At 42.4% G+C, this 14,343-nt stretch overlaps 1 protein-coding gene across 3 annotated transcripts in view; it reads right to left on the bottom strand.

Moving 5' to 3' along the window:
* The window catches only part of SLC35A1 (solute carrier family 35 member A1), a 38,427-nt gene extending 24,727 nt beyond the window's left edge, over positions 1-13,700 (bottom strand). Inside the window, exons 1-3 of one of the 3 annotated variants that reach the window (XM_039530082.1) lie at positions 13,642-13,700; positions 6,185-6,362; positions 1,630-1,789 (exon numbers count right to left, since the gene is read on the bottom strand). In XM_039530082.1, coding sequence (XP_039386016.1) covers positions 1,630-1,789; positions 6,185-6,321 — 297 coding nt within the window. In that variant the 5' untranslated portion in view covers positions 6,322-6,362; positions 13,642-13,700. The other 2 variants (XM_039530081.1, XM_039530080.1) reach the window with 2 other exon arrangements.
* Between the last annotated feature and the right edge of the window lie 643 nt (positions 13,701-14,343).

Here is a 14,343-nt window from a genome sequence, read left to right on the forward strand (position 1 = left end):
ACGACTGAATGGCAGTTGATGGGTTTACTTTTTATTTACACTGGTGTAACAGCATAACTTGGCTTTTAGTGCTCAGACTGGATAGCATACTGTGAGTGACGCAGACGTGCATTCATTCAATAGTGAGAATAAAAATATTTACAAAGAATGTGACTTTTATAAAAATATTTTAGTTATTTACGACAGTGATTTTTTTTTAAATTTGGGTTAACAGCTTGCAATTGTACTGCGTGCTACCTCCCTCTTCACCTCTCTTTTAATAAGTTATTTAAACATAAATACTGCACCCCTTCTTCATTCACTTCACATCATCCAATTTGGGGACTGAAAGAGGCTAGGACCCTGTAGAAACAACAGTATGTTTTTGTGTAATTAGAGTATTTTAACATAGAGGTAAGCTTAAAATTGGCTTTTCCTGACTTTCAAGTACTTCACTTTGCAACCTTTGCATTTTCTTACTGTATTTTCATATAGAATATTAGTGATGTGCATATTTGTCTTATGGGTCAGAGTTATTGTTGATTATGAAGTGCATATGGTGAATTTTTACATATCAATATTGTGATTAACACATGGTAAGGATAGTAGAATATTTTATACGAGTACCTTACCTCATTATTTCAAAATATTTTAATTTTTAAGTTTTTGGAGGGGGGGTTATTTCTGTTCTTATGTAATTTGCATAAGGGTTATATTAGTAAATGGAGTTACTTTAACAATAAGACAAATTTGTGAGGGGAATTTACTTACAACGAAGGTTTAATCTCAATTCCTTCCACTATTAAATCTAAATACATGGTTTCAAAATGTAATAGTAACAAACATAATTAGGGTTATACTTTTCAACTTAAACTACACATGAATTATTCCCTTCTATAAAGGTTCTTATAACACCCTCATCACCACAGTATTTAAGCACCTTCCAGCAATGTTCTAAGTGACATAACACTGAACAAAACTTGGTTCTAACTGAACACAAAAACATAGAAGATGGCAAGACTGTTTTAGGGACTTACCGAAATTCATGCCCTATTCATATGCACTGTGAATTACAGATTGTATTACTTGATGTGATGAGCTCCAGGTTTCACTTCTTACTTGCATTTAACAACTGTGTGGTAATCAGCTTTTTAAAGTGTGGCTACACACAATGCCACATGATGCCAATAATAAATCACTGTTTACAAGAGATGGGATTTCCCTCCCATTACTAATGCAACCACCAATTTTCACACAAATACGTAAATCTCTGTTCAATAAACCTACAAAGATTCCTGCCATTGCATTTTCTTACATCACGTACCAGGTCCCCCATCCTCTTATTTAAATACTTCCTAAAAACTTGTCTTTTCTTCAAGACACTCCATCATAAGAGAAAAAATAGATTTCCTGGTGAAAGATAAATACAGTATCTCCTGCCTCTGGGCCTCCCAGTTCATTTTGTCTTTCAGTGTCTGTCCTGATGTGCGTCTTTTAATGAGCACTTTTCAGTGCTTGAATAATAATAATAATAATAATAATAAAATTCTAAGGTGTTAAAAGACATTAAAGCAAACAAAACTACACCCTAAAAATGAGTAAAAATAGGGATTCTGTGTTTTGGTTCCTAACCATAATAATGCCAGTTACCTGGTAGACTGCTGCATCCAAATTGCTAAGAGCCAAGAAAGCCATGTTGTTTTGGACCGCATACACCACAGATGGAACACTTAATTTTAGCAATTCCTTAGGGCTGCCTAATACATTTTCTCTTAAAGACGTCATCAACCTACCCAGGCTTCCAGTTTCTCTGCAAAATAAAAGGTTTTAGCACAACTATATTTGATGACTCATTTACAGTGAGATGCCTGAACAGAGTTCTTTCAAAGGTCTTTAAAAACTTGCTTTTAATAAACAGTTGGGATCACCGATTAATTAAAAATATTACACGGAAAATCAATTTGGTTCCCTACAAGTACAAACCATTAAGGGCCAGGAGCAGATTTTGAAATGATAAAGGTCAGAGGCATTAACACATGAATTCTCAACAACAGGTTGGCCCTACAGAGAGTTTCAATAACATTAGTTGCTCTACACATTGTTTCGAGTGCGAAGTATACACACAGAAAGACAAAGAATTGCTCCTTATTGCTACTAATATTGGACTCATCTCAAATATCTTTTGTGATTTTCCAAATCCCCTGAAGCCTCCGGGTGAGATTCTGGGTTGTGCCTTTAAGAGGTTCAGCACAGAACTCTCAGCCCAGGGGAATGGGGGGCTACTGTGGCTTTAATCTACCCTTGCACTCTTCTGATTCTAAGTTGTCCCACTTCTGGTGTAACTTACAAAGTGAATTGAGATAAATGAAATTAAGGCCACTTTAATTCTGAATAAAAGTGTCCACATGGGGTTTAGTGCTGTTTAATTAATCTGTTTTAAATTTACATTTAAATTAATTCGGATTAACCTTCCTAGACAAGCCCTTAACCAGACCTGGAGAGCACCCCTTCCCTCCTGTACCTGTATTCTGCCTCTCCAAAGACAACTATGGGCAAGCAGTGTTCTAGGCAGAGCTGTGGTGCCAGAGGCACAGAAATGGATGCTGCAGCTCAGCACCATGCAGGAAGTTTATACTGTGATACAAAACATTACATGAGCATCTAATGTAATAGGAGTTTCTTGGTATTATTCCTCAAACAGCACATCACATTGCCTGGCACTGTATGATCCAGCCCAGGAAGAAGATTTCTGTTCCAAAAGAATTATCTACATTAACTGTACTCTGTTTACAGTAAAGCTTAACTGTTAGATTAAATGTGGAAAAATACCACAAAAGCCTGACCTTTCATACGATGGTATCCCGCAAAATATCACACATTTTGTTTGTTAAAGGCAGGCTGTTAAATACGAGAAAAAAAATGGATAGAACTGCACCTACCTTTGTTCAAAGTGTTCTAATACAGTACTGTACTATTACAAAATAATGTACTTAAGCATGATCGATCAGGTCCAATGGACAGTACACTGCTTGGCTGGTCACTCAAAGTTAAATTATAGCAGTAATATGATGAACCAAATTAGACAGTGGTTGTATTTCAGCAAAGTTACTAATGTAAATGATTAAACAAATCATCTCACTTAAAGGAAGGATCTCTTGTGAGTACCACCACTTGACTACAGGAAAAAAAAATTGCAGTTTGCTTTATTATTTAGGAGAAATCTTACGCTGCGCCCCCCACTCCCTCCCCCCCAAAATGACCTCACATGCCAGGATTTTGTATTAAGAGGAAGGGAGCACAACTTATTACAGCTGACCATACTTTCTTTCGTAGTTAGAAGACAATTGAGTTTTCTTTAGCTGACTTGTCTCTATTTAGTTCTGTTTCATTGGATAGATGTTTTCTAGTTTATATACATGCAGCCAAAGGCTGAAATAGTTACTATTTATACACAGAAAAAATAAACTCAACTGAAATACTGCATAAGTGTAATGGACAGACTACTGAAACATAATTAACAATTTAACAAGACATATGCCAAACTGTCATTTTGCTTGTTATGTTTCCCCTTTCCTCCATCTGTTCCATCCAGATTGTACTGAAGATTAGGAACTTCTCTTAATCTTTAGTGTGAGGTGCCCGAGAAATTTTTCGTGATGGCGGGGGAGGGTGGGGTGGGCATGGCAGCAGGGGCCTGGGTGGTTAAACAACAGAGTTTTTGTGTAGTTCTGACATTTGGCATGGAATTTCAGTAATGAAAAATAAATGATGCCCCTTTAAACACCATTCCTACTCTCGTTTTGGAGAACATGAGCAATTGTTTTGATTATTCACACTCAATATTTGATTATAATTTTAATATTACAGCGTCAGATATGCTGCCCTTCTGTGAGACCTCTTATTTGAGTTGGGCAGGAGAAAATAGAAAAACAAAAATATTCTGAATTAGACGTTGTAATTTAAAGTTAAATTACACACTGTGGGCACACCTAGATAGATTTAAACCCACAAAAAGTGTAAAAATTAAAAGTTAATAAAGAAACTTCATCCTCATTCACATCACTGGCACCAGGAGTACAAAGATCTCACAACAGATCTTAATCACACATTCTCCTATGTGCCTTGGTTTTGCAATAAGTAAATAAAGTGCTTTGGCTCTAATTCAACATCCATGATGCTTCTGTATATTTAACTTGGAAATTTATTCTGTGTTTTTCATGGGACTGGATATGTGAGAGATATAAATGATAATCAAGCTTGCAACATGTATGTATTTACTTGTTCAAAATATGTAATCCCAAATAAAACTAGAAGTCAGTTTGGCTTTCTAAGTCCCAACTCTAAGAAGCTATAAATCATGTGGTAATCTGAACAAATTACTAATTCAGAGTTTAGTGGCCAGGAGTACGCCAGGTTCATTTTATTCCCATAATTGTAGGCAAAGTAAATAATTACACATCTTAAACTATAATAAGTCTCCATTTCAAAAGGCAGTCATTTATTCAAAGTTTAAAGTAACAACGCTGAAAATGTAAACAGTAGAGAACTACAGCAAGTGTACTTAATTACATAAATTCGATTTTGGAACAGAACTCTGGTTTATCTTATTTGGTGTCCTGCACTTTAACAGTGATCAGCACTGGCTGCTTCAGACAAAGGCACAAAATGCACACCTTGCACCAAGGGAGCAGATTGCTTTCTGAATCCATTGGGTGATCAGGTTATACACTGAAGCATCAGCATTAATAAACATTATAAATTTTAATTCAAGCTAGTATTACTACAGATACTGCATATGTTTATTAAAAAAATAAACTTTTGCTGGATCTTTTAAATTAACAGAAACTGAAATGTAAGCAACTCTCAGTTATCTTGAGATAACACTGAGTTTATATACCAGCTGCGTTTCTTTTGCACACTAAAGAGGTTGCAAAGATTTGGGGGCTGTGGTGGATAATCAGCTAAACATGAGTTCCTAATGTGACACTGTGGCAAAGAGCTAATGCGATCCTGGGATGCATTAACAGGAATCTCAAGGAGTAGAGGGGTTATTTTATCTCTGTATTTGGCACTGGTGCAACTGCTGCTTGAATACTGTACCTGGTTTTGTGCCCACAGTTCAAGAACAATGTTGATAAACTGGAGAAGGTTCAGAGAAGACCCACAAGAATAATTAAAGGATTAGAAAACATGCCTTATAGTCATAGACTCAGGAAGCTCAATCTATTTAATTTAACAAAGAGAATGTTAAGGGGTGACTTGATTACAGTCTATAAATATCTACATGGGGAATATATATTTAATAATGGGGCTCTTCAATCTAGCAGAGAAAAATATAACACAATCCACTGGCTAGAAGTTCACACTAGACAAATTTATAATGGAAATAAGGTGTAAATTTTTAACAGTGAAAGTAATTAATCACTGGAACAATTTCCCCAGGGTAATGGTGGATTCTCTATCACTCACAATTTTTAAATCAAGATTGAATATTTTTGTAAAAGCTATGCTCTAGAGAGTCTAGGAATTATTTTGGGAAAATTCTGTGGCCTGTGTTATGCGGGAGGTCAGACTAGATGAACATCAGGGTCTCTTTTGACCTTGGAATCTAGATGTCACAGGAAGAAGGGAAGAAACGGCAGTGACAGACCACCTCCCCCACGCACTCAGCTTTTTTGTACCTGGCGCTGATCTGAAGGCTAGACTGCAGAGGCTCTTAAAATTCCCATAATCCTTCAGTGTGGATTTAACCATTATATCTTTCACCCCTAGTAGAAATATTAAGATTTTTGCAGAATTACTCTGAAGATTGTTATTAGTGGGAATACTAAGTTTTTACACATACACACTTCTGGAAAAAGCCAAGCCCTCATCCATGCTGAACTCTGAAGACTCAGTATGTTGCATCTAATCCATTTTGAACCTACTCCAAAGCACATACATTTAAAAAAATCCAAGTGGACACACCTGCATATTGTGAGGTTTACAGAAGTGATTTAGAAAAAAGTTCACAAGCTCTGATATGCTTTAAACTGATCCTTTCACAGCATTATTTTACAATGCCACTCCTGCCCAGCTTCACAAGTAAGGCATATAAAAAGAGAGCTAGCTGAGACTCTCATGTCCGTGTGTGTACGTGTATCTGCATGTGTGTGTGAAGAAGAGTGAGAATGCAGTTCCAGTAGTGGTTTGCACTCATACTTACTTGGCCAAAATACCCACACTTAGGAATAACTTGATAACTTCTGTGATGCACACAGCTGTGGTTGCAAAGTAGAGTTCTGTTTCTGCTATTCTCGTGTATCGTAAAGCTACAGTGTACGTTGCAGCCACCAGGGTCATCACCGTCAAGCAGTACAATTTAAACAGTAAACTGACATTCTCTGAAAGAAAAAATATAGCTCCGTAAGGAACATGAAACAGACAAAGAGCAACTTGCTAGTATACTTACAGCAACTCACTATGTTCCTCATTCTAAACTAAGAACACAACCAAGCATTGTAAAGCAGTAGCGCAGTTTCAAATGCACTGTAGTAGCACACCGTAGTTCCACTACAATTCCACTGCAATATCTAAGAATTCTAAATTGGAACCTAAAAGAGTCTATCTGAGAAAGGAATGTCCAGCTATGCTTGATTTCAAGGGGGTTCCTTTACCAAAGAACGCCATTGCTCTAAAAAGAGTATAATCATACACTGATATTTACCTATGCAGTAATCTATATTCCACTGTTATCTTCTTGTCTCTATAACTTGTGTATGACCACTTGCTGAGAACTAGTTATAGCTCACTGCATACTGAGGAGAAAGTTGACCAGACTCTCAGAGTAGCAACAGCAAAAGGCTCTGCACAAAGCGGCAAAAATGGCGGGTTTAAGATGTACTAAAAATTGAGATGGGAGTGGAAAAGAAAAGATGAGAAAATAAATAACAGACAATAGGATCAATCCAGGAAAGTCAGTTATAAATGGAAGCTTCTTTCCCAACCCTCTCATATACTGTTCTGGTGATAGTACAAAAGGAGGGGTTCCATCACTATAGTAATGAGACAGCAAGAAAATAGTACATCTATATACTAAGATTCCAGGATTGTCACTCTGTCCGTGTGTCACTCCAAAGCCTAGAACATCCATAGAGTAAGCGTGAAGTCACTGAAACAGCTACAAGCATGAATTAAAGCTGTTTTTGTTCAAAATATCATCAGGTTCAATCACCAGTGGGCCCTGTGAGAACCAGATGCAATGATGTAGTCCAAAGGTTTTGTGGTGGCGGGAACGTGACAGTTGATCAGAGAAGGTGGGAATAATGGTTATGTGGGGTAACAAAGAGATGGTCCATGCCTTCTCCTGGGGGCAGCTCTGTGCACAAACTGGGCAACATGTACAAACAGCAACATAGTCACTACAACACAGTGTACAGAAACAAAAGCCCCCAGTTTTGACTTTTTTTTTCCTATGCACCTGTCTTTACAAATTACTCCCGTAAGACTACACAGACCTTCTAGTACATGAAATAAATTACTGGAGTAGGCAAGAATTTAAATGAGTTCAGAAGACATGGTTTCTGCTTTGTGTCTGACTACCAATGTTCCCCTCGTTCTAGCCAAATCAGACTCTTGAGCTTCTGCAGAAAACAGTATCCACGGTACTAGGTAAACGAGCAGAAGCAGCCAAGGCTCTGCTGTGGGGGTTGCCACGTGCACCACAACGTGGGTGCCAAGAGGAATATAGAAAGCTTCCCTTGGTAAACACTAACTACACTATAGGACCAATTGCCAGCGTGGCAGGATGAGGTCAGGAACATGGCCAAAATGCAGGATAGCTCTCATAACGAAAGACACAGTGACACTGAACGTGATTTCCTTGTTTGTGTAATAGCATCCCTAAACTGGAATCAGAACACCTCTGCAAGAGGGGTTTGTAAATTAACTCCCATGCAGGCTGGATGACTACCTGTCTGCAACAACAGGTCAAACGGGTTACTGAGCTACACACACAATGGCTTTTCTACTTTTAACATTATTTGGCGACAGCGTGGAAAGAGTTTTAAAATTTTAAATCCAAAAGATATGCCTTACCAGATTTAAACAGCTCTAAAATATGTCAAATTTTGGATCTAAACACCTAACTGTATCCATTACATATGAAGTACATGCAAAGTCCTGTGTTTATACTACATCGTAATAATGCAGCACACAACTCTAAAAATATAATTTCTAAAGCTGTCTGATCAAACAAGCCAATACTAATTCTTTTCTAATGGTTATTATAAAGATGTGAGACAGCTCTTTGTTAGTTGTAAAAAGTGACTTTATCCTTGTTTTTACATATGCAGTTCAATTCTGGCAGAAGAGGATCAGGTACTACTACTAATACTGGTGAAACTGACATTGATTTCACTGCCCTCAATGGAGTAACAACAGGGATGAATTTGACCCAGGCTCAGTCTCTCCAGTAGAAAAAGAGGTTTTTTTTGTGTTTTATGCTCCTCACATTTCCTTATGCAAACACAGCATTATCGTTTGCAGTACTCTTCCATTCTCTCTATGGTGGACCAAGAAAACTATCTGGGAGAAGGGGCGGAGGAGAAGATAATCTTTCCATGATCCTGGAATTTCCTGTTAGAATGTACTAACAGTAATAGCTCACTGCAACCAAAGTAGTGTTGGAAAGATTTTTTAACTGTATATGTGAATTATAATTGACAACATTAAAACATAAAAATTAGGAAGAGTAAGGTTTTGAATCATATAAAAACAAGTGATTTTGGTTTTCCAACACAAGACATCAATTCTGAAGGTTTAAGAGAAAATCTCCTCCTGTACTCTCTTTCTGATCATTTTTACAATTTCTGTGGCAGCATTATTTCCCCTTTCTGCCATTTTGGTTTGATTTGATTCAAATCTATGTTTAGTTAAAAGAATTTCTCAAGTAGTATTTTAATGCCATATTTTGCATGGCACCTTTGAAAAGTCCAGAATCTAAAACTTTCCAGTGGTTCAGAAATGACTCTAGAACTCTTAGCCATTGCATTAACACAGGGGTCGGCAACCTATGGCATGCGTGCCAAAGATGGCACACGAGCCAATTTTTAATGGCACGCTGGGGCCTGCCGGGACAGAGTGCACAGCGGAAGGGCTCTGGATCAGCGGGGAGCCTCATGGTAAGGGGTCTGGGTTGGTTGGATAAGGGGTGGGGGCAGTCAGGGGAGAGGAGCAGGGGGTTGGATGGGGATCCCGGGGTTAGGGGTGGGGGTCTCTGGAGGGAGCAGTCAGGGAGCAAGCGGGGGTTGGATGGGGCATGGGAGTCCCGGCATCTGGTAGGGGGTGGGAGGTGGATAGGGGTCAGGGCAGTCAGGGGACAGGGAGCAAGGAGGGTCCTGGGAGGCAGTTAGGGTGGGGTCTCTGGAGGGGATGGTCAGGGGACAAAGAGCTGGGGGGGCTGGATGATTCGGGAGGGCTATCAGGAGGTAGGGGTGTGGAGAGGGGTTGGGCAAGCAGGGAGCCGGGGGAGGGTTGGATGGGTCAGGAGTTCTGGGGGTCCTGTCAGGGGGCGGGGAGCGGTTAGATAGGCATGGAAGTCCAGGGGGTTCTGTCTGGGTGTGGATAAGGGTTGGGGCAGTCAGGGGACAGGTAGGGGTAAGGTTCTAAGGGGGCAGTCAGGGGACAAGGGGCAGGGAGGCTTAGATAGGGGGTGGGGTCCCAGGCAGGGGTAGTCAGGACAAGAAGCGGGGCGGGGGTTGCGGGTTCGGGGGGGCAGTCACCCAGCCCTCTGCCCTAAGCCCTGACCCCCCTACAGACACACACAGCCCTCTGCCTTGAGCCCTGCTCCCCCCACACACACACCCAGGCCCCTGCCCTGAGCCCTGTACCACTCAGCCCTCTGTTGACTCCTTCACGCCCCCCATGATCCCAGCCCTGACTCTGGCACCCCCACACATACCCAGCCCCCCTACCCTGACACCTGCACCCCCCTCACATGTGCCTAGCCCTCTGCCCTGACTCTTGCACCCCCACATCCCATGCACCCCGCACATCCCCATCCCCACCCTGAGCACCAAATGGGAGCTTCTGCACCCCCACTTACATTCCCACCTGCACCCCTCACACCAAATGGGAACTGCCCAGGTAAGTGCCCCCACACCCAAACCTCCTGCCCCAACCCTGAGCCCCCTCCCTCATTCTAGCTCCTGGCCCGACCCTTCACCCCCAGCTCTGTGCTCGGTCCACTCCCACCCTCAGCTTAGTGCAGAGAGAGGAAGAGAATGGGCCAGAACCAGGGAGAAGATAGGTACCCACTGTATGTGGGCAGGGCCGGGACCCCAGACCGACAGCGGGCTGAGCGGGTCTGGCAGCCGGGATCCCGGCTGGCAAGAGCCGGCGGATGGAACCCCTGAGCGGCAGTGGGCCGAGCCGCTCAGCCCACTGTCGGTCTGGGGTCCCAGCTGCTAGCCCCGCACAGCCCGCTGCCGGTCTGGGGTTCTGGCTGCCAGATCCTTCCCAGCTGGGGTCCCAGCCGCAGGCCCCACTCAGCCCACTGCCCGCCTAGGTGAACAGAACCCCAGACCAGCAGCAGGCTGAGCGGGCCAGCGACGTAAGATCAGCATTTTAATTTAATTTTAAATGAAGCTTCTTAAACATTTTGAAAACCTTGTTTATTTTACAATACAACACTAGTTTGTTATATAATATATAGACTTGTAGAGAGAGACCTTCTAAAAAACATTAAAATGTATTACCGGCACGCGAAACCTTAAATTAGAGTGAATAAATGAAGACTCGGCACACCACGTATGAAAGGTTGCCGACCCCTGCATTAACACATCATCTAGTAACGTTTTACAACTAGATTTGCCATATTTTCTCAGTTTGAGCGATATCTTATTCTGCAAGTGTAATGCCAACAAACCCCAGTCGTTGGTGGGCAGAACTGAACCAGGGACCTCTGGAGCTACAGATCAACTGGCTGTTAGCTAAGGCTGTAGAGCAGACTCATTTCATCTCTCTAAGTGGTCTCAGTGCCACTAGGTGGGACACAACACACACCCAGAAGGTGTGTGGGTTACATACTTCCCCTAGCTGAGGAAGCGCATCCCGAGCTTCAGAGTCTTCCCAGCTGAAATCCCGGAGGAGCCCCAACTTGTAACACCAACAAACTCCGGTCTGTCACAAGTACACAAGTAGTCCTGCTTATTGCATTAAGATACTGTTCAACACAAGCATGGCAGAATCTGGCCCATAGCATAATGGTACGGACCTCCTCTGTAAAGTGCTTTGAGATCTACTGATGAAATCCACTATAAAAGAGTTACATATTATTACTAATAAATAAAACCTTCTGTAATACCTCTCTGCAGGTTTCTGAAATGTGATATGTTGTAATGGAGGACACAGTGTATATATGTAGGTACCCTGGCTGACAAACTTTAGTAAAATTGCATTGTGCAGTCTACAGCTTCTAGATTTTAATTTGCTTCCATTATTTTGAAAAAATGTAGTGTGACCTATATAAATTTATTGTTCTCTGTTAATTACTGACTGAGTGTTCTAAGTTCACTGCAAGTGAACTGATCATAATGATTTGATTAATCCTATACCTCAGCTTGTTTGTTTTAAGGGAGTGACGCCTTTTATTGTATAACATATTTCTACAAGGTAAACTCACACATCCCGCTGCTGCAATCATGTAAGTTAACTATATCCTTGAAGAGAGAAAAACTCATATACTACCCTATGCAATTTCAAAGGGCACTATCAATTGGCTTTAGGACCAGCATTTAAATTTTGCAACAACCAGATGATTTACAAGGTACAAACAGGAAGTTTCCATGACAATATTAGAGTTTTATTGAAAACATGCAAGTGCCCATGACCAAAAAGGGAAATCAACCAGTTTAGTTTCATTGTCCACATCGAAAAATGCAAAACCGCTACAACAACCCAAGTATGAAGAGTACATTTGAAATGTTTACTATTCGAAGGCTGGCAGTAAATAACAGAAAGTGTTAGTTTTAAGTCAATAACGACCCTTTATATCTGTGCCCCCCACCCATTAACCCTCATCCAGCACCCACAGATTTCCCCTTCCCCCATAACGCCCTGGCCTCCTCCCCATTGCCCGCCCCATCCCTCATTAACTTGTCTCCCTGGCGCCCCCACAGCCCGACCCAGCCCATTAACCCCCTCCTCCCGCCGCCCCTATTAAGCCCTTCACCTTCCCCTGCCCCCCATAGCCTGACCCAAGCCCGCCCACACCCCCCTACCCACACACACATCCCCGCCATTAATCCCCCTGCCCCCATAGGCTGACCCAATCCCGCCTATACCCCCACCCACATTGCCCGCCCCCCCCGCAGCCGGGCCCCTCATGCGCCTGCACCGTGGCGGGGGGGTGCCCAGTCGCGACCCCCTCGCCCCAATAATTAGTCGCGGCAGCACCTGCCCCTGCGGGACGGGCAGCTCCCGGGCGGGGGCAGGCGGCGCGGCGGATCTGTCTCGCGCGGAGAAGGGGCTGTCCCATCCCCCCGGTACCGAGTCGCTCACCTTTCGGAGCCGCCATGGTGTCCGCAGCTTAAACTGGCGAGACTGTGGGACCCGAGCCGGCAACCCGGCACCACCCCCTCCGCTCCTCCCAGGTACCATAGAGAGCGGCGAGGGTCGGCATGAGCGACCCGTCCAACTGCGTCACCATAGAGCCCGAGGCCTGTGTGCGCTTAGCGTCCCCGTTCCCCGTAGCAGCGCGCGGCGGCGGCTCTCGGGGCCAGTCAGTTCGCCCCGCCCCCAGGGCTTCCGCGCGCCAAGGGCCGGGGCCTGCTTCCATCCCAGCGCTGCGAGCTGCTCCACAACGCGCCGGAGCAGAGCCCAGCGCATAGTCACTGTCATCAGCTGAGTCAGATGCCTCCAGGGGAAGGTTGATTTTCTTTTTGGTGGTTCAGGTTCTGTAGTTTTCACCTCAGAGTGTTGCTCTTGTAAGACTTCTGAAAGCGGGTTCCACAAGCATCGTCCCTCGCAGATTTTGGAAGGCGCTTCAGAGTCTTAAATCTTGAGTCCAGTGCTGTGTCTGGCTTTAGCAATCTCACATTGGTGCCTTCTTTGCATTTTGTCAAGTCTGCAGTGTAAGGGGACATCTACACTACCCGCCGGATTGGTGCGTAGCGATCGATCTATCGGGGATCAATTTATCGGGGTGTAGTGTAGATGCACTAAATCGATTCCCAATTGTTCTCCCATCGACTGCTGAACTCCAGCTTGGCGAGAGGCGGAAGCAAAGTTGACGGGGGAGCCGCGCCGCGAGGACGCAAAGTAAGTAATTTTAATTCGATCTAAGATATGTTGACTTCAGCTACACTATTCTCATAGCTGAAGTTGCGTATCTTAGATCGATCCCCCCCCCCAGTGTAGACCATGCCTAAGTGTTCTTAAAACAAACAACATGTGCTGGGTCATCAGCTGAGACTGCTATAACATGAAATATGTGGTAGAACACAGGTAAAACAGAGCAGAAGACATACAATTCTCCCCCAAGGAGTTCAGTTACAAATCCAATTAATGCTTTTTTTTTTTTTTTTTTTAAAGAGCATCATCAGCATGGAAGCATGTCCTCTGGAATGGTGGCCAAAGCATGAAGGGGCATAAGAATGTTTAGTATATCTGGCACGTAAATACCTTGAAATGTCAGCTAGAAAAGAGCCATGCAAACGCCTGTTCTCACTTTCAGGTAACATTGTCCTGTAAATGTAAACAAACGTGTTTGTCTTAGCTTTTGGCTGACCAAGAAGTAGGACTGAGTAGACTTGTCGGCTCTAAAGTTTTACATTGTTTTGTTTTTGAGTGCAGTTATATAACAAAAAAAATCTACATTTGTAAGTTGCACTTTCATTATAAAGAGAATAACAGTATTTGTATGAGGTGACTTGAAAAATACAATTTATTTGTTTATCATTTTTACAGTGCAAAAATTTGTATTAAAAATAATTATATAAAGTGAGCACTGTACACTTTGTATTCTGTGTTATAATTGAAATCAATATATTTGAAAATGTAGAAAACATCCAAAAATATTTAATAAATTTCAATTGGTATTCTAATGTTTCACAATGCGATTAAAAGTGAGATCAATCGTGATTTTTTTGAATTAATCATGTGAGTTAACTGTGGTTAATTGACAGCCCTACTGAAAAGACATGTTTGAAGTCTATTATCTGAATGCTTCTAGGTTTGGGCTCAATTTGAATTTATTTTTTTTTTAAAGCAAGAAGTTGCATGAAAATTCTGTTCCCAGTGCCTGATAGTTGGAGTCAGGGATCAATCTGGGCAGTATGTAGTGGTACAACCTATCAGCACATCTCTCAAACTGCTTTCCGGTCT

This window comes from Mauremys reevesii, linkage group 3 (genome assembly GCF_016161935.1).
Source record: "Mauremys reevesii isolate NIE-2019 linkage group 3, ASM1616193v1, whole genome shotgun sequence".
Lineage (NCBI taxonomy): Eukaryota > Metazoa > Chordata > Testudines > Geoemydidae > Mauremys > Mauremys reevesii.